General features: G+C 40.0%; 1 protein-coding gene across 2 annotated transcripts; it reads left to right on the forward strand.

Annotated features, from left to right (window-relative positions):
- The first annotated feature begins 784 nt into the window (after nt 1-784).
- Nucleotides 785-20,706, forward strand: TACC3 (transforming acidic coiled-coil containing protein 3). 2 transcript variants are annotated; one of them, XM_075499590.1, is made up of 16 exons: nt 785-953; nt 4,557-4,737; nt 4,877-5,022; nt 7,477-8,559; nt 9,725-9,824; nt 10,267-10,459; nt 11,509-11,561; nt 12,426-12,559; nt 12,645-12,756; nt 13,473-13,625; nt 16,036-16,112; nt 16,200-16,243; nt 17,269-17,429; nt 18,786-18,892; nt 19,099-19,219; nt 20,534-20,706. In XM_075499590.1, exons 2-16 carry the CDS (start codon nt 4,558-4,560, stop codon nt 20,597-20,599), a joined length of 2,730 nt encoding a protein of 909 aa, XP_075355705.1. In that variant the 5' UTR covers nt 785-953; nt 4,557; the 3' UTR covers nt 20,600-20,706. The 2 variants fall into 2 exon arrangements, with proteins under 2 accessions (XP_075355705.1, XP_075355706.1); XM_075499591.1 differs by lacking the exons at nt 785-953; nt 4,557-4,737; nt 4,877-5,022 and adding an exon at nt 6,383-6,466.
- The last annotated feature ends 2,513 nt before the right edge of the window (nt 20,707-23,219 follow it).

Consider the following 23,219-nt stretch of genomic DNA (forward strand, 5'->3'; position numbering starts at 1 on the left):
GAAGAGTCCTAATGGTATCAACAGTATTTCAGTGTCAACTCACCACAGGACTGGGTCCCAGGGGACACTCCAAGTTGATTTATATTGACCTCTTTTACGAAGCGTGTGTAGGCCCCAGACCCAATTCCTCCACAGCAGGCACCTACAAGAATATTGGAGTCTACATCTCAAAATCTTGCCCAATTTTGCTTTGCATGGAAATCATAAGTGCATGTAGCACAGAGCAGCGTGAATGGGCAAGGGCCTGCCTGGCCCTCCCCTGGCCACAACACAATGTAATGGAGAGGCTGATGCCCAGGAGGTACACCGGGGTCCATAAAAATCCCTCTGGGCCTTCAGCCCAGGTTTTGGGTATTGAGAATTTGCTTTTCTAAAATTCCGTGCCAAAGAGTGGAATTATTTACCTCAGGATTTGCAGACACAAGTCTCTGCCCCCACAGACAATTAAGCCCTGCAGGGCCTGATCCTGGACTAGCAGTGACACCACAGATACTCCACGTGGTTCTTCCCGAAGAACACGAAACACGCAGGTTCTTCCCCAGATCCGGTATGCGCTTCCCCGAGCGCGGGTCTGAAGCGGGCCTTGGCTGCCGAGCTGAGCTGTTCTATCGCTGTTCACGTCAGCGCGGCGCCATGACGAACCCCTGCGCACTACAATTCCCAATATGCCTCGCGCGGGAGCGCCCTCCCGCGGGGGCTCATGGGCCAAGAGTTGAGGCTGCCCCCGGCCCCCTGCAGGGCGCTTTTCTGATTGGCGGACGCGTTCCGAATGCCGCTTTCTCATTCGCGGGCCGGGGCTGCCGTTGAAATTTGAAATCCTGTGGCGGAGGGGGCGCTGCCCGCCGGTGGTTGCAGCGGCGGGGAGCTTGCGCCTGCCGGGTCCCGGGCATCGCCTCAGTCGAGCATCGCCTCAGTCGAGCGCCCTGCGGGCTTGCACCCGTCCCCGCCGGCAGGTAGGGGTGCTGGGGCGGCTCCGATTCTCTACGGAGTTGCGGGCTGCCCCGCTGGGGGGGGGCTCGGGGACCCCTTCTCTGAGCTTGGGGGTGGTGTGGTGCTGGGGGGGGGGCGACAGGTTCGGGGACCCCCTCTGTGAGCTTAGGGGTCGTGCGGGGGCTCCTGTCGAGGGGTCTCAGGGGCACTTTTGTGCGCTTGGGACTAGGAGACTTGGGGAACTTCTGAGAGTTTGGGGATGAAGCGGAGCTGGGAGCTTGGGGGTGGAGCTCAGGGGCTTCCCTATGAATTCGGGGGTGAGGTGGGGCTCAGGAGGATCTTGGGAGCATCTCTATGCGTTTTGAGGGTGATGTGGGGCTGATGGGGACTCGGGGTGGCCCCTGAGTATGGGGGGGGGGGTATAAGTGGGCACTTCTGTGAGCCTGGCGGCTCTATGGGGCTGAGAGAGGCTCTGGCGGCCTAGGGGGCCGGGCGTTGTTGAGGGCACCCCGCTGCGTTTCGAGGTGGGTGATGTGGGGTTCTTGTGGCCTAGAGTGACTTGGGAGCGTTGGGGGAACCCTGGTGAATTGGGGACTGGGGCAGGGGAGGGTTGGGGTTTTTTGTTTGTTTGTTTGTTTTTTTACTTAAAGCATGGCTAGGTGCAATGACGGGCAGGGACGGTGCTTCCCGGGCCTTGCTGCTCCTCCTCTCCCCAGCCCGGCGCGGAGGAGCCCCTTCATCGCCGGCTCCCGCCCTGGGCGGCTGCCTCTGACTCAGTCGCTGAAGGCCAAGGCCATCTTTTGTTCCCCTGCAGCCAGCTGCGGGCCCCGAGTGCCTGCTCCGGGGGTTAACGCGGCCGGCTGGGCTGGGGCTCTGCATCCGCTGCCTCCCGAGCTTGGTTTTTTTTTTGCTAAACCTGCTGCGAATTCCCCTTCCTCAAATGGTCTGTTGAGAGTTGGGTGACTGCTGTACTCGGGGGAAGGTCGTGATTATGAAAGAGTCGGTTAACCAGAAGAGTGTTTATTTGTTCTGAATTGAGATGTTTGCACTAAAAAAAAATACATAGCAGTCAGCTCTGTGTCAGTTTGTATGGAAATATTCACAGCACATACTAAGTTACTCTGTCTGTGAGCAAGTGCTCTGCACCTTAGCTGCTGGAGGAGTTCAGAAGGATAATTAAGTAGAAAAATTCCATCTTTGCCCTGCATGTTCAGGGGCTTTTTTAGCCATTTGAGATCACATTGGTGTTTTGGATGTTGTGCCCCAGTGATCACTAAACAACAGGTAGTTGCTGAGAAGCCCTCAATTTACAAATGATAGGTACCTGAGGTTTAATTATCTGAGGTCACTGAATTTATGTTCATTCTCAAATACAGAATGACAGACTGCTGCTTGTGCCTGGATAAAGATTCTTATAAAATGTGGAGCAGTTTCATTTTTGTGAACTTTGATTGGCCATAGTGGGAAAACTTGCTGCCTTCTGCAATACTTGCTTGCATGCATTGGACGCTGACCACTTTAAACAAAAAGAACTCTTTAATATGAAGCCTCCCTTCCCCTTTCACTTTATCACAGCTACTAGCTAATGAAATTGTGAAATAGAGTTGAGACCAAATCTTGGTTGCAAATATTTTAAATAAATGCTGAATTACTTTTAATTATTTAATCCTAGAAATGACTTTGATTTTTAGATTTATATCTAAAATGCTGGGCAAATGTGGTGTATGTATATGGTGTCAATTTATTGGGTATTTTGAGCTGAATCTGGTTTAGCAATGGTGCGCAGGTAGCTCCATGACAAACCTGAGGAAGTCTCCAAACAAACCTCTCCTGCTTATGGAGCTTGTTTTGGAAGGTGTTGCCAACTTTTTCATGTCCTAGGCTTTGTTTCTAAAGTAATTACAGTAAATGACTACAGTCTGTAAAGATCCACTTGATCTGTTGTCTTAGTTTTAGTTTGGAATTAAGGAAAGCAATGATGTTCACTTCAAGTTCTACAAGTTGTTGACGTAAAAATACTTTATGTATAAAATAACTTGGCCTAAAGTATGAATAAACAAGGAATGAAGAAATAGCTAATACAGGCGTGCTTTGCTTGCCGTGGCTTCTGTAGCCACTGTTTGCATTCCATTGCTGATTAAAATTGTTGTCGGGCTTGCAGACAAAGCAGCTGAGTTCAGTGGAGAGTATGAAATGTGTGCAGAGACTTAAATACAGAAATTTGAATACATAAGGGCAATGAGATTGAAAATATGACTTCAAATTTTCAGTGGGAGTGTTCTTGTTATCTCTTTATGACAATGAAGACAATCATTTGGAGTCTTCCTCAGCTGATTTTCTGGATTAGTCTTGACTGCATGATGGAGGATGGAGAAATAAGCTAAGGAGTAGCTGTTTGGTCAAATCAAGCATTTGAGATCATTTGGAATGGTTATCCATTGCAGAAAGCCAACATCTCCTCCACTTGATGACACTGATTATCTTGCATAGGTGGTACAAGATAAGACAGCAGTTTTTATGAAAGAAATTGCTTTGTTAGCAGTTTGACAGATAACTAACTGTGTTTCTCAGGGGTTATCCTTCATGGACACTGATTATGCCTAGATCTTGCTTTATGTGCCTTCTGTGCTTGGTCCTTTTTTGGTTTATATCTGTTTCTGTTTTAAAGAAATAGCAGTAGAATCACTGAGTATTAATGTTAAACCTTTAAGAACAGCAGAGGCTCCAATGGGAATAAAAGGTAGACACAGTTCAAGTACCTATAATGTTCTGGCTTGCCTGGGATACTTGAAATGTGTTCTTGCTCCATTTCTAATTTATTTTCATCCTTAATCTTAGATGTGATGCAAGCTTTAGTTTCAAGTCCTTCACACTTGAAATACTAGTAAGATTAGATTAGCCTATATGGTCTACTAAAGCTTGTGCATGTCCAATGTCAGAACAATATTTAAGAACTACCTCTTTAATTACAGATTTTTTCAGATTTGCATACCAACAATGTCTATGCTGCAAAGGACTCTTAAGTACTATGTGTCTTACAAAAGCAGCACGTGCTCAGACAGTGCAGGAAAAAGCTAAATAATTTATTCAGGACTCTGATCCTAAACACATCCTAACTAACCAAATTCGTTTTTGTTGTTTGCTGATGTACAATGTAGTAATGAGACCACGTGAATAAAATAGAAATGATTGTCATCAGTCCCTTGCAAAAGCTGTGATTTTGCTTAGCTAGATGCCCTATTACAAGAGACATGACCGTATGTCACCACTGGCTTTAAGGGGTTGGGAATGAAGAAACTTGCAAATGACAGAGCTCCCTTTAAAGGAAGGGCAGCTTAATTAGTAAGGTTATAATGTTAACTGTGGAGAGCGTAATATCAACAATTAACTTCCTAGACCCCTAACAGAAGCAGAGGGGCTGTGCAGTGCTGCATTTAGATGCTTTCAGAGTCTTCTGACATCTGACTTTTCATATGAAGATTTTCAATACTTTTAAAACTTCTTTTGAAGCTGTTAATCTTTGCTAGCCAGTGCCAGCCTTCCAACTTCTTTGATTATCTGAAAGTGCATCTGGCTGACCACACCCTCTCATTCATGCTGTGATGTTGTATGTGTTGATGTTCTAGAATGAGTCTGCAGATTTTAAATGCAGAAAATGGAGAAAACGGAGGAAACATCAATGATGATCTAACAGCGGAAGACTGTGGCTTTTTCTTTGCACCACCGGAACCTACAGGGAGACCTTCCATTCTACGTCTGTCCCAGAAAGAAAACTTGCCACCGAAAAGTGTGGCAAAAGCTATGAAGGTAAACTTTTGCATTTGTGTTGATTATATTCTTTTGCCTTTTATGATCTCTGCTACTGAATGCATATGCTATTCGGAGCTTGAAAATAGTGTGGTGTTCATGTTCTTTCTTTTTCCTCCCCCCCACCCCTTTCTTAAAGGTAACCTTTCAAACTCCTCTAAGAGATCCTCAGACTCGAAAAATCTTAAGTCCTACTATGACGGACAAACTTGAGACTACTTTCACGCTTGACGATTGCAGTGAAGCCTTGGCGGATGATCTTTTATCTGCACCTGTCAATGTTGAGTAAGTAATGTGTTCACTGCTGGTAGTATTAGCAATGTGGGACACATTCAACTTAATTTTCCCCATTACAAGCCTGTATAGTTACAATGTAACTTTCTGTTTTATAACAAGATGTAAACTGCACAAAAGGACCAAAATTAATGCTGACTTTGCACGAACTCTTTTTCAAAGATAACATTTTCTTAAAAGTAATGACAATTATCTTGGTTGTAATACTGAATACTGAACTCTATTTCTAGAGTTCTACTAACTCCTCAGTAACCAATTTCATAGACATGACTTATGATATGGATAAATACTTTAAGAGAAAAGAGACACATTAGGCAGAGAATACAAAACTGTTTCCTACAGTAAGGTTTTCATGTGAGACTACAACTAATCTGAAGCTAATCCTTAAAGCTAAGCCTTAAAATTTCTTCTCTTGTATGTTAAGTACAGTTTTATCTCTTTAGATTTTTTTCTTTAAGATATGTCTTCTGAAGGGTTAGCTTGAATTGACACCTCAAGTCAACGACTATTAAGATTAAAGAAAATCTAGCAACACAAAGTGAATATAACATCAATCCCGAGTATGAACAAGTTAGTGTGCCTTTATAGTCTAGCAGCCTGGGTCTCAAAGTGGCTTATGGTAGCTGTCTAGAGAAGAGCATAAAGTCAGCAGTGATCCAATTTGGGGTTTTGCAACTCTCCTTACTAGAAATATTCTTATAATGATATAATAATACAATGTTATGACAATGTTTTTTAACAGGCCTCAATGCATATTTTTGTTACTGACTTTTTTTAGCCCCTTTTTAAACTTGTGTAAACATCTAACATCTGTAATTCCCAGTGGCAAGAAGTCTCAGATCTTAGCTTTGTTTTCTGCGAGGAAATACAATCTTTTGCTTTTTTTAACTACCCAATACTTTCATTTGACCTAATTCTTGTTTTTTGGGAAGGGGAGAAGGGAGAAAGATAGGAACACCTAAATGTTCTTTACATGTATAGATTTGCTTCAGCTGTTAACTTGCATGTATGCTCCAGTTTAGAAAAGTACTTCTGAGCTAGCCACCACAATTAAATGATTTAAGTTTGGGGCATAAATGCAATTATTGCTCACACCAATAAATGAAGATTTAGTATGTATAAGGTTCAAGTGAGTTAAGAGCTGGCACTGAATTGGTTTTAGTTAGGGCATAATTATGTTCTAAGACATTGCTTTTACTGTACATGTCCTTTCTACTTTTAAAATGTAAGGGTATGTTTGTAGCAACTAAGCTGAAGGACTGGCTGTTGCTGAAGGCTGTCACTTTTGACTAGTCTCAAGTGATTCAAGTTTCAAGCAGGTGTCTCGCTCTTGACTGGCATTTATTAGGTTAAACACTGAAGGAGGATGGGAGGGGCCTGAGTAGTTGAACGAGCCTGGGGCTGAACTATTGCAGGGAAGAGGCACTCAAACCGGGTGAGAAGGACTTCCTGAACTCTTATCTCCCGCCTTTGCTTTCGGGTTTATCAAAGTGTTTTTAGTGAGTGGCTTTTAATCATGTTCTGTTCTACAGCAGATATGGATGGCACATAGAAATAATAACTTTACGAAGGGACAAAACAATGGGAGGAAATCCTGTTTCAGGAAGTAATGGCTTAACTCTCTGTAGTCGGAGGCTAAGCCTCAAAAGTTGAGTAGAGTTTGGGGAAATGGAGAGCAATAACTTGTAGAATACCCAGCAGTAGTGAGTACACAAACTCTTTCTTTAACCTGTTTCTTCTGCTAGATAAGATTATCTTTCTCTTACTGGAGAAGTCTTTTCTTGTATACTGCTTTGCTCTTCAGATCTGCTGTTGTACAGAGTTTAGAGTGCCTGAAGTCCAGGTTCTGTTTTGATATGTAGGCCCTCATAGATGAAATGCTGGTGCATGCTTCCAGGGGAAAAATATCTGCCAGAATGACCAGACAAAGTAATGACTAGAACAGGAGAACCTGAATCATTACTCAGTTTGGTCCTAGACTTGTGAGTCTGTCATGACTCATAGATGAATGTACACGAAGATATACTACTAGTTGTGTCTGTGTTTGAGCTGCTTACTGTTAATATCTCCTCCTAAGCAATGTATATTTCACTGTCTAGTGAAATGGAAATGTCCATATGCTGTAGTGAGTCTCCAGTGATGACTAGCATAAGGTAACATAGCTGTCTAGAAAAGTTAGCTTAAGAATACTGACTAGTTTCAAGGATTGATCTCCCTATAGTTCATGTGCACCAGAGCTCATAACTTCTGACTGTTTAGGTGGCAACTGAATTCTTGCTGTTATGATATTCTTTTGCTGTCAGCTGCCTTATGTCAGACAAAATCAGATTACTCTGAGCATAAAAGCTACTTGTGCAAATATCTTTCTAAAGATGATTTCAAATGATGTCTAAAAATAGCTATAGCATGTGTTTCAAAAAGTTTAAAACTTTTTTTTAAATGCAGCACATGTCAACAAAAGACTGAAGCTGAAGCAAATAATACAGTGATAAATACACAAATGCCAGAGAAGGTCAGTGCGGCTCCTTACCCAGATGATGAGATGCCAGTGAAGAGTCGAGGTTCCTACAATCTTGATTTTGATAACTTAGATGACATCAATCCCTTTCAAAGTTCAGTGCAGTTGCAGCATTCTCCTGGAAATCTGCAAAAGTCTCCTGTAAGAGCATCTAGCAGCCTTGAGAAAACTTCTGAAAAAAGTAATGATTCTCTTCTGGATGACACAGCTTCTTTTGCTTCAACCACAGCAAGTACAGAGCACTCAAGTGAAGAGAAGACTCCTTTCTCTGGAAAAGAATCTGTGTTGAGAGAGCTGGAGTCTAACAAATCCAAGCTGTCCCCTGAGCAAGCAATCAGTGACTCTGTGCAGAATGTGAAGTCTGCTTCCACAGATGTGAGCCAAATTGATAATTCAGTGGGATTAGCAGAAGCACCTACATCTTCTGTACTGTTATCTGGTAACTTAGGTCCCAGTAGTTCTGACATAACTAATTCTTCTAAAACTGGGGAATCAAAGCTTCAGAATGTTTCAGTAGCAGAAAAAGCCTCTGCAGAAGAGCCTGCAGAAGAACTGGCTATCTCCAAAGGGGAACCTGTGGAAAAGCCTGGTGTCACAAAGGCTGGACCAGTAAAACTGGAATTTGACTTTAATACCACTGCTAGAAAGCCACCTCCTAAGAAACTAGGTAAAAGACCTGGAATTAAGCCACCTTCCAAAAAAACTCCTATGACCAAACAGAAAACAGAGAATACTGAAGTGCAAAATAAAAGTAATGTGGAAGATGAAATCCCTGTTCCCAAAGCATCTTACAAGTTTGACTGGGACAAACTCGATGATCCAAACTTTAATCCATTTGGAGGAGGCTCTAAAATTTCCAGCTCACCCAAGTGTTCTAAACCTAGCCCTCAGAAAGTTCACCTGCAAGAGGAGCAGGATAGTACGGCATCAAGAAGGGAGCCTCTTCCAGTGGAGCAGGATAACAGACCAAGTATCTGTGAAACTCTTGAGAAAAGAGAACCCAAAAGTCTGTAAGTAAATCTGTAGCTGAATGTAGAAGAACCTTGAACTCATGTGAGGAAAAGACAGTTAGATGTTATCTCTAACTAGTTGATTCCTACCTCCTTGACTTTCTCCCTCCGAGGTTGGCTGAGTCTGTTGCACATTGTAACCTTTAACACAATATGTTGCAACAGCAAACTATCCTGAGATGGCTAGCTCTGGGCAAAAGGTGTTCTTGAATCTGGAGGAATTGGAGGGAAAGAGCATTAGTACCTTGGTCAAGTGGCTCTTTCCCCACTTCTCCAAGATTAGAGTAAGATGTGGAGAATCAGGTGACTCCTGCTGTCTTTCAAAAAAAACAGGTAAGTAGGTAGCAGTGTTGCACATCATGCAGCATGTGAAGGGACTAGGCAATTCTATTCTCTGCTTAGTGTCCTGGCTGAACTCTGAGGTGCTGTTTCTTCCTTGCATGTTCTTCGTATCTGAATGCTATCTCCAAGAAAAACGGCTGTCACTAAAGTTGCATTTTTTGACACCACATAAAGCTTTTTATTTGAGAATGGGAGATGTTGTGTTGCCTTTCCTAGAAAGTCTAACTACTAAAATGTCAGCATTACTATATATAGCCAGGTGCTTACCAGAACTAGACTGGCACAAGATGTTCATGTGACAGAAACGTTTACTCTCTTGATTCCTGTGTAACATGATCAGCTACTCTTTACTAAGGTGAAAAGCTAAGTTTGTGCTGTCGGCAGTAACTCAAGTATTGGACTTCTCTAATGAAGTTCTGTGCTTTACACCAATAATCACTGCATTACTTGGCAAAGAGTAGCAGGCTGCTTGTAATTCTGTTCTTAATTAAACAAAAAGCCTATCTTTAATTAAAAAAATAATAAGGAGCATAAAAAATGGAAATAAGAGAAGAGTGTTAAGTTAATAGGAATAAGTGATACTGCTATGACTTTCTGCTTCCCAGATAACACGGCTTCTGATAGAGGGAGAGCTTTCTGTCATTTATGTTGTCACCAGGCAAGACAGTTAATTTACATCCCCACCCTCTGTAAAGCTTCCTGAACTGTGGCAGTAGAAACTCTCAAAGCAGCTTACTTTGTTCAGTGCTTCATTATATCTGGTACTATAGAATTCAGAACTGTCTGTGTGACTTGGATTTTGATTTTTTTGTTTTTTCTTTAGGGAAATCAGCAAACAGACTGTGGTAGAAGACAAGCAAAGAACTCAAGAAGACAAGCCAGGAGTTCAAGCAGAAGCTGAACTTCCAGGAGAGATAGCCATGGTAAGGTATAGGAAAGATAGCCAGTTCTTACCAAGTTGTTCCATGAAACAGTTCTTTGACAAACCCATGTTTGATACTTTGTCTAAGAATTAGTGTTTTTATGCAACTTCAGCAGCTCTAGAATGAATATCAACTGTGCAGACTTGTCTTTTGAAGATAACATCAGAGACAGCCAAATTGGTACCTTGGTATTTAGTATCTTTTTTGATCAGCAGTCACATATAAGGACAAACGTAAGGGTGTGGACCCTAAAAAAAGTGACTCTTGTATAATATGAGTTGTAGTCAGTGCTGGTGGTTTAGTTTCTATGCTTGTGAACTCTTGATTTATTATGCTGGCTGCCCAGCTAGTTTATGACGAAACAATTTGATCATTATTGTGATTTTCACTGCATTTAAATCATTATTTTAACAGTAAAAAGGATTGTGTTTTTTCTCATCAGGAGAAGCAAATGAGCCCATCTAAAATGTCTCCAGCTAATGTCCCCTCTCAAGATAATTTGGTTTCCGCTGACAGTGCAAAAAAGTCAATGTCTGCAGAAGAAATTAAACCTAGTTCCCACAGAACTGAAATAACAGCAGATGAGCAGACAGCTAACACTGAACCTGAAGAGCTCTTCAGACCGTCATCAGAAGGTAAGGGCATTTCTTTAGAACAGATTGAAAAGATATTGTTACAACAATCTCTGTGTGTATTTCTCTACTTCAGTTTTGGCATTGATTCTAGTTTTTTGTCTCTCATTTTCCTGTTCTGAAAGGACTGTAAAACCTACAATGACTAGCAGGGGTGGGAAATGCACCTAAGAGTATTTCTAACTTTCTCTGGATTAAGCTAAATTCAAAAAGCTGACTATTAGCGTTCAGCTGCCTGGAAGGATGAAATTTAGGCTGGTACAGAAACAATCTTTTTAGAATTTCAGTGGCAGCTTTCTGTGCTGAAATAATGTTCCCTTAAAATCACTTCTGATATTAAGGACTTTCTAAATTGAGAGCACTAGATCTATGCAACTACCTGTATTTGTGAGTCTTGTAGATTACTGCAGGCCTTAGCACTACTTGAATACTGATTTCATATGGCAGTGTGGATGGTCTTTCTGCACTTGCATGCCTGTTTTGAAAGCTTACTACATAGCTGTGACTTAACCACCTGGAAGGGTTATTGCTTGTAGGAGCATTGTGTGGAAGGATGAGTAAATTATTTGACTGCAGTACAGTCTGTCACTTATCTTAATACTTGAGTGGAATCAGTGTATTGAGAAATGGCTATAACTTCATTGTTCAAATCTGAGCTGTGTGCTAATTTTAACAGTGAGATTGCCAGTCTTACTCTTTTATGAGGCACTGTATAAAAGAGTAGAATATCTGAGTGTGCTTGCCACTTTAACTGTAGAACAACAGAAGTTCTTCAACTGTGTGTTAAATTCTACATATTCTTACAGGTATTTGGGGACAAATGGAAGCTGTAAGTTTGCTTAGCTTAGAAATCTTTGCCTGTTTTTTTTATTTTATTTTTTTCAGGTCCAGATAGAAATACAATACTTTTAGCAAATGAAAAACTAGAGCTTATGAGGTGGGAACAGGGATTTTTTTATTGGCTTTATACACATACCTATTTGTTTCTGTCTATGGGTGCTTCACTGTAAGACAATATTGCATCTTCATAGTATCACTTCCTTCTTTTCCAGTTCTAGGAATGGGCATAGAAATAGACTACCTGGAACAGTTTGGGACTTCATCAGTAAGTGTGACATGGAAATGTTTTGTTTGCCTCCCTGGCAGAGGGGAAAAAGGAAAATGAAACAGTCAAGCCTTAAATGTTTTTGTGAAATAACTTCACTTTGAACTTGTCCACAGAAATATAGGTTCTATTACAAAGGAATGTGTCAACAAGGCTGGGAAGGGGGTGTTGGTGGAAGGAAATGTAGTTATAAGCAATTCCCCTAAGGATCAGAGGTCTTTTTGCTTTCAGTTTTCAGAAGTGCTATTTTTCTTTAATAGTGATGAAACTGAGATAGATGACGTTTCACCTCTCTGGTTGCCAAAACTTCAAGAACATAATGCTTTGAAAGTGCAGGATCATTGTTTTGAAAAGATTTTTTTTTTTCTAAGCTCTTTTGTTTTGTGGGCAGTTTCAGGAAATCTGCCTCTAAATTGGGCATGTCATATTTCAATCAGTTCAGCTTGGTTATTCCTTCTCCTACTTGGTCCAGAGTAGGAATGACTCTGAACATACAGCGAGTACACTGAATTGAAATTGTTTTTTGATCACGCTGCATTTGTCCTTACTGTAGGAGCAAAGACAGACAATGACATACACTGCTCATTCAGCTTACACCACTATCTTTCCCTTTCAGTGTCTTCTGCTGGTTTTGAATAGTTCATAAACGTTTGCCCTTTTGGTTCTGTGAGCAGACTGAGTTCACTTGATATTACATAAGGAATTAAGCATGTGGGCACTGAATTCTCTTACGTAATTTTTCTCCTGAGAACAATGCTCTGGCCACTGAAGAATAGGCTCACCCTCTCTCCAGAGGATTATTTGTGTGTGTGTGTTATGCTATGAAATCAGCATATCTGCCAGTTTATGCCTCTTTCCCCTCAGTTCAAAGAGTCTGCCTTAAGGAAACAGTCGCTGTATTTGAAGTTTGACCCTCTATTGAGAGACAGTCCGAGAAAACCAATTTCTGGTACTGTTGAAACAAATATGAATATCATGACAGCTCCACTTCAGTGCGGGTAGGTGTTGACTTAGGCTGTAGTACATAGCCTTACAAAGAAAGGCAGTGCTTGAATATAATGGTGTATGTTTGTTCATTTTTAGTCCTGTTGCTGACTTAAGTAAATTGCTTGAAGAAGCTGAAAAGCCTGCAGCAAGTCTTCAAAATGAAGAAAAGCCAAAAGGACTAGATCTTCTGGGAACACTTACAACTTCTGTAAGGGTGTCCAGAATGCTATCGGGTTGCATGTTGATATTTTGGGAAAGGGATGGGCTAGGTTCTGGACTTAAGGCTTATGCAGATATTCTAAGGATTGCAGAGTACTTAATGCTTATGTAAACTGTTATCTTAAAAACCAGGTTGGATACTCACTTATATCAAAGTTAAACTTCTGGATGGACTTAATTTTCTTAGGCACTAAAAATCTTTTTTGTGGAAACTGGTGGCAGTGCACATGGTCTAGGAGAAGAATTTGAGTTGTTTTTAAGAATGCTTTAATCAAGCACTCTTTTTCATGGAGCTGAAGCCATAAAAATAAGACAATCTTGTATTTTAATTGTGCTGCTGGGATGAAAAGCACTTCTTTGATTAAACTTGATACTCTAAGGCTTATAGCTTTAACAGCCTTTTATGAACAGATCTGCACGCAGCAGTTCGTCCTGAAATGGTGCCTTTTTTACTGGTGGGGAACAGCGTGGTGTCATCTGCTTTGTTTGATAGCTATAATTGGTGGATAGCAGTTTCTGTTACACCTTAAAGATAACTACATAGTTCTAAAAGATATCTACTAAGAAAGTTATGGTAACAAATTATGGAGGTATTTAGGTTGTTTAAGTAAAATATGTTGACTTAGCATTGAATAATCTGCATACAGGTAATCAATGGCATGAAAATAGGAATCTGTTGAAACTCTACTTTTTTTCTCCTCACAGGACACAAGTCCCCTAATTCCAGACGCCCTGACTAGTGATGTTGCTCCACTCCCTTTTGCTACTTCTGCAAGCACTGCAGTGGATGCTATTATAGATGTGCTAAAATATAGCCAAAAAGACATGGATGCGGCTGTTGAACTGGTTAAGAGAGAGGTATGGTGACCCTTCCAAAGCAGAACTTTGCATAGCCTTGAAAGCCCTTTTTGTTTAAATTATCTGGTATGAATCTCTATACTTGATAATTCTTTCCATTGTACTTGACATAAGCATCTCATTCTGAAAAGCTTGCTGTGCACTTGATAGGAGCAGCAGGTATAGAACTCTTCAGAACTAATATCTAAGGAAATATGGTAAACTTCACTATTAGTCAGGTTCTGCCTTAGAACTGGTCAGTATTAAAAAGCATCTGTTATCAGATGGAATGGTTAGGCTTAATATCAGTGATCTGAATACTCTTTATTAAACTAGGCAGGAAATACCTGTTCTTGCCAATGGGAAGGAGAGGCTTCTTCTGATATAATTATTTCTTTAAAACAAGATAAAACTGTAATGCCAGTTCAGTGCAGTGATCGATTTTGTTTTTGTGGGATGGGGAGGCACAACAGTATAAAAATAATAATTTTTCAGCTAATAAAAGTGAGATCTGGAGCTCAGTCTGGAGAATAACATTAGTGGAGGAGGGAAGCAGTAGTCAGTGGGTTTTCAAGCATATTCTGTAACTATATCACTACAGAAATTGCTTTTGAACCCTCATCTTACTGATGCAAGGAGAGTAATGTATCAGTTCACTTCAAAAATCTGAGTACTTGATTCATTATGGCTTCTGGGTTATGTAACCTTACAAATGCTAAATAATGTGAGATGAGTACTTAAGCATAAATGTCCTTAAAGCTAGTCATATCACTTCAAAATTAACTTCAGAACAAAATGGAGCATTTGAAAATTCCTGACTAGCTATACTGCAGGCAGTGACACTAAGGACACCAAACGAAGATGACCTGTGACTATTTGCTGCTTAAGTTATTCTTTCCCTTTAGACTACAAAGATACTAACTCTTCTAGGAGCAACTTTTGCTTTCTGTCATTTAGGAGGATACTTTTACCCAGCATATTGTCTAGCACAGGAAAACAGGTGCAGCCTTGACAGGGCGTGGCTCCTAGTGCATTGATCTAAAATTAAGAATTTGTATAATAACAGGGGGTAAAGCTTTAATATCTTAAAATTGGTGCTCTAACCTCTTGTTTCAAAGAACTGTTTTAAACATGCAAACTTAGTTGTAGCAAGACAGGTGTGACTGGATGACTCCAGTTGTGTATCACTTAAACAAATAAAAATGCTTGGAATTGCTATATTAATTTGAAAGGAAAACAGACTAAATTTTAATATTACTTTTTTGGTAATTGGTTTGGTACTTTTTTGGAAAACACTCAGGAGTGGGAGGAGAGGAAAAAAACCTGTTTTCCTTCAGGGCAAATACAGCACTTCGTGAAAGCATGCTCTTTTGGGTCTACTGAACCATTTCTGTTGAGTTTGAAAATGAAGTTTCTGACCAGTTTCCATCTTCACACACTCTTGCTTTTGTAACATTTGTTTTTAGCCTAACTATTTTTAATTCTTTCTCTTTATATTTTGAGACATTCTTTTTTCACTTGTACCCACTTCTTGTCATCTGAAATATTACAATGAATTTAAAATGAGTTTATTCTAAAACAAATAGTGAAAATCAGCATACTACAGTATATCATGCAACTTTGAGGGGAAATAAGCGGTAATCATGTGTTCTCGCCTTCTCTTGTTTAAAATTCCAGGTTATCCTATGTATTTTGGGCCTCTGTCATTGAAGGCCTCCCACACTGCAGTCAACTGTCAGTGTTACAGATCTTAATAGAAACCCCAGGACAAAATTAAGTTCATGGAGTTTGCACAAAGCATTTAGCAGAGAGTGCTTATGCTGCTTAATACTGTTACTGTGAGTTCTGCTTTAATTCAGCTGATGTGAAATAGGTATGGTTATCCTTAAATAATCTGAGGTGTCTTCAAATTTGGAAACATGGTAGGAGGGGATTGAATGTTGAATACAAATGACTCCCAACAACAATTTGATCTTGGCTAGAAGAGCCTTCTGGTATTTGTTCTTTCCTGTGTTAAGATCAGCAGATTTGTGTGGCTTATTTCGTCTGCTTTGTAAATAAAACGGAAATATATGTCACTTGAGAGAATATTACTTCTTGAGAGAACATTACTGGCCAAGGAACAATAATTTACATATAGGATGAATATAAGAGTAGCCAGGAGGTTGGCTGAGTTGGCTCTGATCTTGCCATTTGAGAGTTATTGGTAACTTTAGGAACCATGTATGCAAAATCTACATATCAATCTACATCTTATTTGACTCAACTTTGTAATGAAACACTTAATTTTTTGAATCTGTTAAGCAGCTAGAACTTATTTTTCTCCATATCAAGTCATAAGTATACCTAAGCTGCCCTTTAGACTGTTCTGAGTATCACGTCTTGTCTCTCTTCCTGTGCAAGAAATAAAGGTTTACTTTTTCCCTCAAAGGTTCAAGAGAAAGAGTTGGAGACACAGGAATGGAAAAAGAAGTATGATAAGCTTCATATGGAATACAAGGAAATGGGGTATGAATGTCTTGATTTTTATATCTATTTATTTACTCCAGCTGCTTTTTCTGACTTATGTTCAACATTGTTTTTCATGTTTTTTAGAAAAATAGTTGCTGAGTTTGAAGGTACAATAACACAAATGATGGGTAAGTTCCATATTTACACTTTGAATGGCGTGGGAGGGGTGGGGCATGTTTAGCCTAAGGTTACTATCTTCAGTTAGTACTTTCACTTCTGATGGCATTAATATGTCAAGTGCTTCCAGGGTGAGTGTAAGGTTCCAGACAAGGTAGTTGGAGTAACACTTTTATGCATATGCATACAGACCTGATATCACTTGGTAGGTAATGATGACTTCCTGAATCAGGTGTGAACACATCCAACTTTTTCTTGTTCTCCAGTGGAGTGTGAGCTGTTGGTTTATTAAAACTGGCAGATCCACTTTTCTGCACCTTGTGTTTAACTGTTTATTATCTGACCTCATTTAAGTGATAAGATGTCAATAGAGGTTCTTGCTGGACAGACCTGGCCTTTGCTTCAGTCAAGTTTGTGGCTTCAAAGCTAGTAAGATATTAAATGAAACTCCTGTTGTATAGGTACATTCTCCTAGTTCAAAGCTGAATAGCCAAATCTGTGCCTTGCTTAAATTTAGTTCTTTAAGGAGACTGAATATTATGTCAGCTTTTTTTGTGCTTCTTTAAGCCTATGGGAAATATAGCTCAGGTGTACTAACAAACTTGTCCTGAAAGTTCACTATGCTAGTTTGGCTTGTTATCCCAGTCTACTCCAGATCTCCCAGCTATTGTGTATATTTAATGAAAACAAGTACTTTTTGATTCCTTGCTTCTATCATAACATTTGAAGCTCCTGTTATGGTAAACGCAGGTGTAGTATATTGCCTACATTGCAGGAGAAACAATGCTTTGGGCAAGCACCTTATAATCAGCCTTAGGGTTGGTGTGAGGTAGTATGTAACAAATAGAGAATATGACTGCTTCCTTAAAAGCAAAGATATGGTGACTTTTCAGAGGAGAGGCTACATTATGAAACGCTTTTTTGCTTAAGAGGAAGAATTGAAGGTGTGGGGGTTATCTGTCCATACTATGGAACTAGTTTTATGCTAATGCAAAAACTATCATGAGTGTAACCCTGTTAACTCCACTTTCTTTAGAGGATGCTCAGAAGCAGAAGGAATTTTCAAAGAAAGAAATGCAGAGGATGGTGGAAGAGAAGCAACAAGTTATTTCAGATCTGAACTCTATGGAGAAATCTTTCTCTGAACTCTTCAAACGATTTGAAAAGCAGAAAGAAGTGCTAGAGGGTTACCGCAAAGTAAGATGCTGTAATGCAAATACTATCCTTCCAAGATAAATGAGACATAGTGGAGAAGAAAAGATGAATTTCTAGAGCAGCTGTTAATTAGCTAGTATAGGCACTACCTGTAAAACCAGGTGCTAAGTTGTTGTTTATTTAAAGATTTAAAAAATTACTGGTTTATGGTATTTAGTGGCTGGCTTAAAGTATGGTAACAATCTCTCTGTTAGAAGCTTAAGTTTCTTCAAGTGGAAGAATGCACTGTCTCTTGCTGCATGCGTATCATTTTTCTGTTAATCAGAGACACTCTCACGTAGCAACTGCTGCATAAGGGCAGCTTGCTTCCGCTACGTCATGTTGAATGGATGCTGAAGAGGATTTGCTATTACAAGTCAAAATGATAATACTTTATTGGGTGTTCTTTAGCTTAAAAAGAACCAACTTGGTAAAGTTAGGCCTTCATTCTGCAACAACTTCAGAGACTGGAGGAACGAAGCTAATGAGGAGCATAAGCTATGGTTTCTTATTGCATGAAATGCATAAAAATTGATTCAGTTGGTGTTTAAAAAAGTGCCTTCAGATTTTTTCCTTTGGTTATCCTTTAATGTTCCCTATTTACTCAAGCTTAGAACTGGCCTGTTATAAGGTTGATGGTAGTCTAGGTTTGAGAAACTGGCATAATGTCAGTGTTAGACTTAAGTTTCTGCTTTACTAACACATGTCAAACTTCCTTCACCTTGTGTCCCTTCCATCTCTCCACCCTAAATTCAAAAGCCCTTTCCTTAGCATAGAGTTAAAGCATCACTTGGAAACAGAGTTGCTAAATTCAAGAGCTGGAATTAGTAGGGAGTCTTAGTGCTTGTTTCAAACAGTTCCAACTTGCTGTAATAGCTAATAAAATGTGTCATAGTGTCTGTGTCTACCAAGTTAACTTTCTTGTTGTTAATGTTAGATTTGTTTACATCAGGGTCCAAAGCCTGAATCTTTCCATCGATTCTCTGAAGTAATTGAATTTCTAGCTGTTCTCAGAACAGTTGCAAGCTAAGACAAAGCTGATTTTAAAAAAACAGCAAAACACAAAACCAATTAGTGACCTTAGTTTCAATGACCTTTCCCCTTTAGTAAAGTTTGCTACTAAATAAACATAGTATGTTGGGAGGGAAATGGGACCAATAAATAGTAGTTTGCAAAGTTAAGAGAGTTGAAAGGGGGAGCTTTAGTCCTTATGTAGGTTGGTGGGACTTCATAGTTGTTCCTGTTATTCTGATGAGCAAATACTGCTGCTTCCATGTGGTCAAATAGCCCCTTTGTGAAGTGGAGAGACTCTTCTTCCATCTACTAGCACATAAACTAAGTTTCTTGTTCTTGGGACAGAATGAAGAAGCTCTGAAAAAATGTGCTGAAGAATACCTGGCTAGAATTAAAAAAGAGGAGCAGAGATATCGGGCACTGAAGGCACATGCTGAAGAAAAGCTGCATCAGTAAGTACCATGTCAAGAAGCTAAGTACTGGGAGTGAAATATATACTTTCCACAGTTGCTGCAAAATGTAGTTCATCAATGCCAAAACTTGGCTTAAAACATTTTTAGTTTGATTAATCCAAAGTACAAGAACCTAGTCTGATTCTATGAACAGTTTTGCTGTGCTGTCTGAAGGGGATGTAAACACCATCTTGCTTCCGTTTCAGAGCAAATGAGGAAATTGCCCAGGTACGAAGCAAAGCTAAATCAGAGACTGCAGCACTACAAGCCAGTCTCCGCAAAGAACAAATGAGGATCCAGTCTTTAGAGAGGAGCCTTGAACAAAAGGTTAGTCAATGTCATGAGTGAGTCTCTTCAGGCTATTGCCTTAGACTAGGTCAAGAACCGCCTTGTACCAGTGCTAGGAATAGTCAGGCTAACTGTGCTGGTTTTGATGTACTGTACTGGCAGGCTTTGGGAAATAGGCATTGAAACTGAAGGCACAACTCTACTATGTCAAGAGTTACCTGTATGTTTAGATTTTCTGGAGCAAAAGGTTTGTTCCCATAGGTCATGTGGTCGTAGGTTTTCTGATGCCATGATCACAGAAGTGATCAACCCAGGTTACTGTGTCAGGAGGTTACCTGAACTACTGAAGGAGATGGTGATCTAAAACTTAAATGTCTCAGAGCAGAATCTGGGGATGAGTCTTGAATAACTGTCTGGTTCAGCTTGTTCATAAACAAGACTTGTAAGCTATTAGCACTAATACAGACTCTTGTATTGACTGAACTCTTTCAATATTGTTTAGGCCATTAATCCTAGTATTTGATTGTAGTGTTTCATATTGCATAGATAGTCTTAATGTTTTGTAAAGGCACATCAGTTTCCATTTGTTAGAACCCTTCAAAGGAAAAAGCTTTTTGAGGGTTAAAAGTCTTATTGCTGGAAACTCATGCTATTAGTTTTACTGCATCGTGGTTGTACCTTTGCTAGCATTGAAGACTCAAAAATAGATAATGCTGACACATTCCTGTTAGGGAAAAGTCCCATATTTATGGTAGTCTTCAGGCTTATGGCTAAGGTTTGCATAGCTGGGGTAACAGTAGGCTTGTAACTCAAGAGATGAGACAAGCCATTTAACACAGAACTAGTTTTGTTCCTGTTAAAATACAGTAACATTTTATGTTAAGAACTCTTATTAAAACAGTTTGACCATATAAGGAATTATACAAACTGGAAATTATTGCCACGTGTCAGTAAAGTATCGAAGCATCATCCTACAGAGTTGTCTGTCTTGTGAAGATTAAAATCTAAACTGTCACTTTCTTGAATTTCAGTGTATCTAACAAAAAGACTTTGAGACCAAAAGGTCTTATCTCCCTAGATCAATTGGTCTTCACATATTATGGGAAAGTCTGTAGAAGAAGTAGAGACAGTATAGTGGATTCTGACTCGCTTCCTGAGGCTCTTAAGGTTGCCATGTGATCTTCTACAAAGTAGACTGTCCTTTAGAGTAAATTTGCATGAGTCACTAGCATGTAAATGGACTTTGTATTCCATGTGTTGTCAAACACAACTTGTTGCAAGTCAGCTCACTACGTGGATGTAACATAGCTTAGGCATAACTGAAACTCACTTCTGTTTTTTTATCTTCAACAGGCTAAAGAAAATGATGAACTAACAAAAATATGTGATGACTTGATCTTGAAGATGGAAAAAATTTGATAGCTTAACTGTCTTGTAAATATGTCTAGTCTCTCTGACTTCCTGTCTTGTGTGTTCACTTGCTTTTTTAATTATGTATGTGGGGAAAATAAAACTCTTGATTTGCACTTGTCTTGCATATTATTGGCTGTATCTTTTGTAGGAGATGTCAATAAACTGACAAGTTCATGAACACTTAAGTTCAGTTGCTGCTTCCAGTAGGTAATGATGTCTTGTGTAACATTTTCACATGTCACTCAAAGGAAAAACTTTTAATCGTCTCGCCCTCAGTCTTTTCCCTGTGTAAGAACAGCAAGGTTCCGTACTCGTGACCTGGGTTTGCTGGTGAGGGTCAGCATCAGCCATGTCTCTATTTTGCCCTTCCTGCTGTCTCACTTAAATCAAAACATTCCAGAGTTATAAGATTGTAAAAAAACGTGACCTGTTACAAATGCTATAAAATAAAAACTGAAAGTTTAAGCAGACTAGATGTCATATACTGTCAACAGCCACGTTGTAGTCCCTCTTTGTAAGAGACGTTTGCTTATGGGTGTGAACCTTCAGAGGACTTGCTAAATGTCTGCAGTAAACCAAGCCAATTATAAATCTTGAAAGTGAATAATAAGCAAAATATCTTACATAGTTGTCTTGTACTTTATTTGTAAACAGTATGGGGGGAGGGGTAGGATGATGATTTTTTAATTTAGTGATGTAAAAAAAATTGAACTTCAGTTTTAATTTAGTGATGTAAAAAAAATTGAACTTAAAAAAAACTGTGTGTTTTTTTTAAAGAGGAGCTGGAGTGATTGTTTTTGCAGACAAGCTAAGCAGAGTACTGAATAGCAGGACAGATTGCTTGCTACTCTTATCTCTGTGATTTTTTTTTTTAATGTTATTAGTCTGATACTATTGACTTTCCAGGCACCTGTCGAGAGCTCCCTGCCACTTGCCTGTAATGGAAAGCCTTGAGAGATGTAGGCTGTGGGTCACAGGTTATGAAGAAATCAGCTTAATTAGGGCAATAGCAGACATCTCAGATAAGCTGTTATTACCTACCAGATATTAACAGGATTGTCTTATCGTAAGCTACAGCTTTTTATTTCTAGTATTACTGGGAGGTCATTCCCTCACTTGTCTGACTAGTAGCTGCATTTTCCTCTCAGAAGGGCTGTTGCTGCTGGGTATGCTCTTAGCTCTACTTGGAGCCCTTCCCTTACATATAAGGGTAGTCTGCTAGGGCAGGTGGAAAAACAAGTAGCAGTGCTTAGGAGATCTGGGGTCTACTGTTTGGTTAGGTAGCTACTGATCAGTATTGTTATGTTTATTGGCAACTATATGTAGCAGGAACACCCTATAGAGCAGAGCAGGTCCACAGTTAATTCAAACACTTCAAGTTCATGGGTATGTGATGTTTTCTTTGTGATTTCTGCACTAACCTGAGAGTGTCAATATTGTTGCTACTGACTTCATACTGAATGTCTAGCTCCTGCAGAAGTTGCTCTGGTGTGTGTTTTCCTTAACTTATTGCTTAGGAAAGTGCCAGATGGTAGCAGATAAAAAATTAGTCATAAAACAGAGTGTACAAAAACAAAGGTTACTCCCTGCCTCAACTTCAGATAGCAGGGATTACTCAAGGCTGTGTCTTGGAATGTTCATTTGTAATAGACTTAACCGTATGTGTACTTGGTCTAATTTGTGAACTGTCTTGCCCATGTGTGTTTAATTATGGAAACTGATTTCTCTTAAAGTCCTCAGTGAATATTGAGGTTATAGGCTGATGTAGCCTATGGTTAGATGAGGTTAAGCATGCAGCCACAAAAGGGTAGGCCTGCTTTTTCCTCCCTGGTGTTGGATCATTTCAGTGGTGCGATGAGCCAAACTGGTCTAGTGGAAAGGGTGTTGACTGGATGAAACTGCTGTTTTGCAATGGATCAGTGTGCTGTGCAGGTTCACTTGGTATGTCTTGCACAAAAAGAGGGGTAGAAAAGGGCAGAGCATTTCAGCAGAATCCCTGGCTAGATTAATATAAAGCTGAACTTGCATTACTCGCTTCATAAACTCATTATTAGGAATAAGCCTGCAATGCTAAATCTTTCCACAAGATGTAGCTGCTGCTCTTTGAAATACTGGCTGTACTGGCCTGTGCTGTGCTTCAGCACGCTGCGGAGGTGGAGATTATCCCTCTTTTCCCTAGTTGCGCTTAATGCTAATAAGACAATTGTTCTGGTAAACTCCTGTTGGAAAGGATGAAGAGCTGCTAAGTGATTGTATGCCAGTGGACTGCATGTAAATATTGACAATGCGATCTGGAGGTTTTGTGCTACAACTACCAAAGTAGTATTATACCCCCGTGTGTGCCTTTAGCCAACTGCCGCATAAGGGAGCACTGGGATCTTCCTTTATTCCTTCAGGGTAAAATGGCTTTCTACTATTCCCTCTGGCTTTCTGCTATGTATGCAGAATATCTCTGGTCTAGTAGCTTGCTGGATGAAGGGAGGAGAGCTGCTGGGAGAGATGGGAGGGGAGACTTCCCACCTAGTTGTTCTGTTGCTTGAATATAGTGGCCTTACAGACATCACTGTCCCTGGCCTGCTGATGGAGGTGGATACAGAGGAAGAAGTGCAGTAGAGACCAGCATACC

Source organism: Mycteria americana, chromosome 4 (genome assembly GCF_035582795.1).
Source record: "Mycteria americana isolate JAX WOST 10 ecotype Jacksonville Zoo and Gardens chromosome 4, USCA_MyAme_1.0, whole genome shotgun sequence".
In the NCBI taxonomy this organism is placed as follows: domain Eukaryota; kingdom Metazoa; phylum Chordata; class Aves; order Ciconiiformes; family Ciconiidae; genus Mycteria; species Mycteria americana.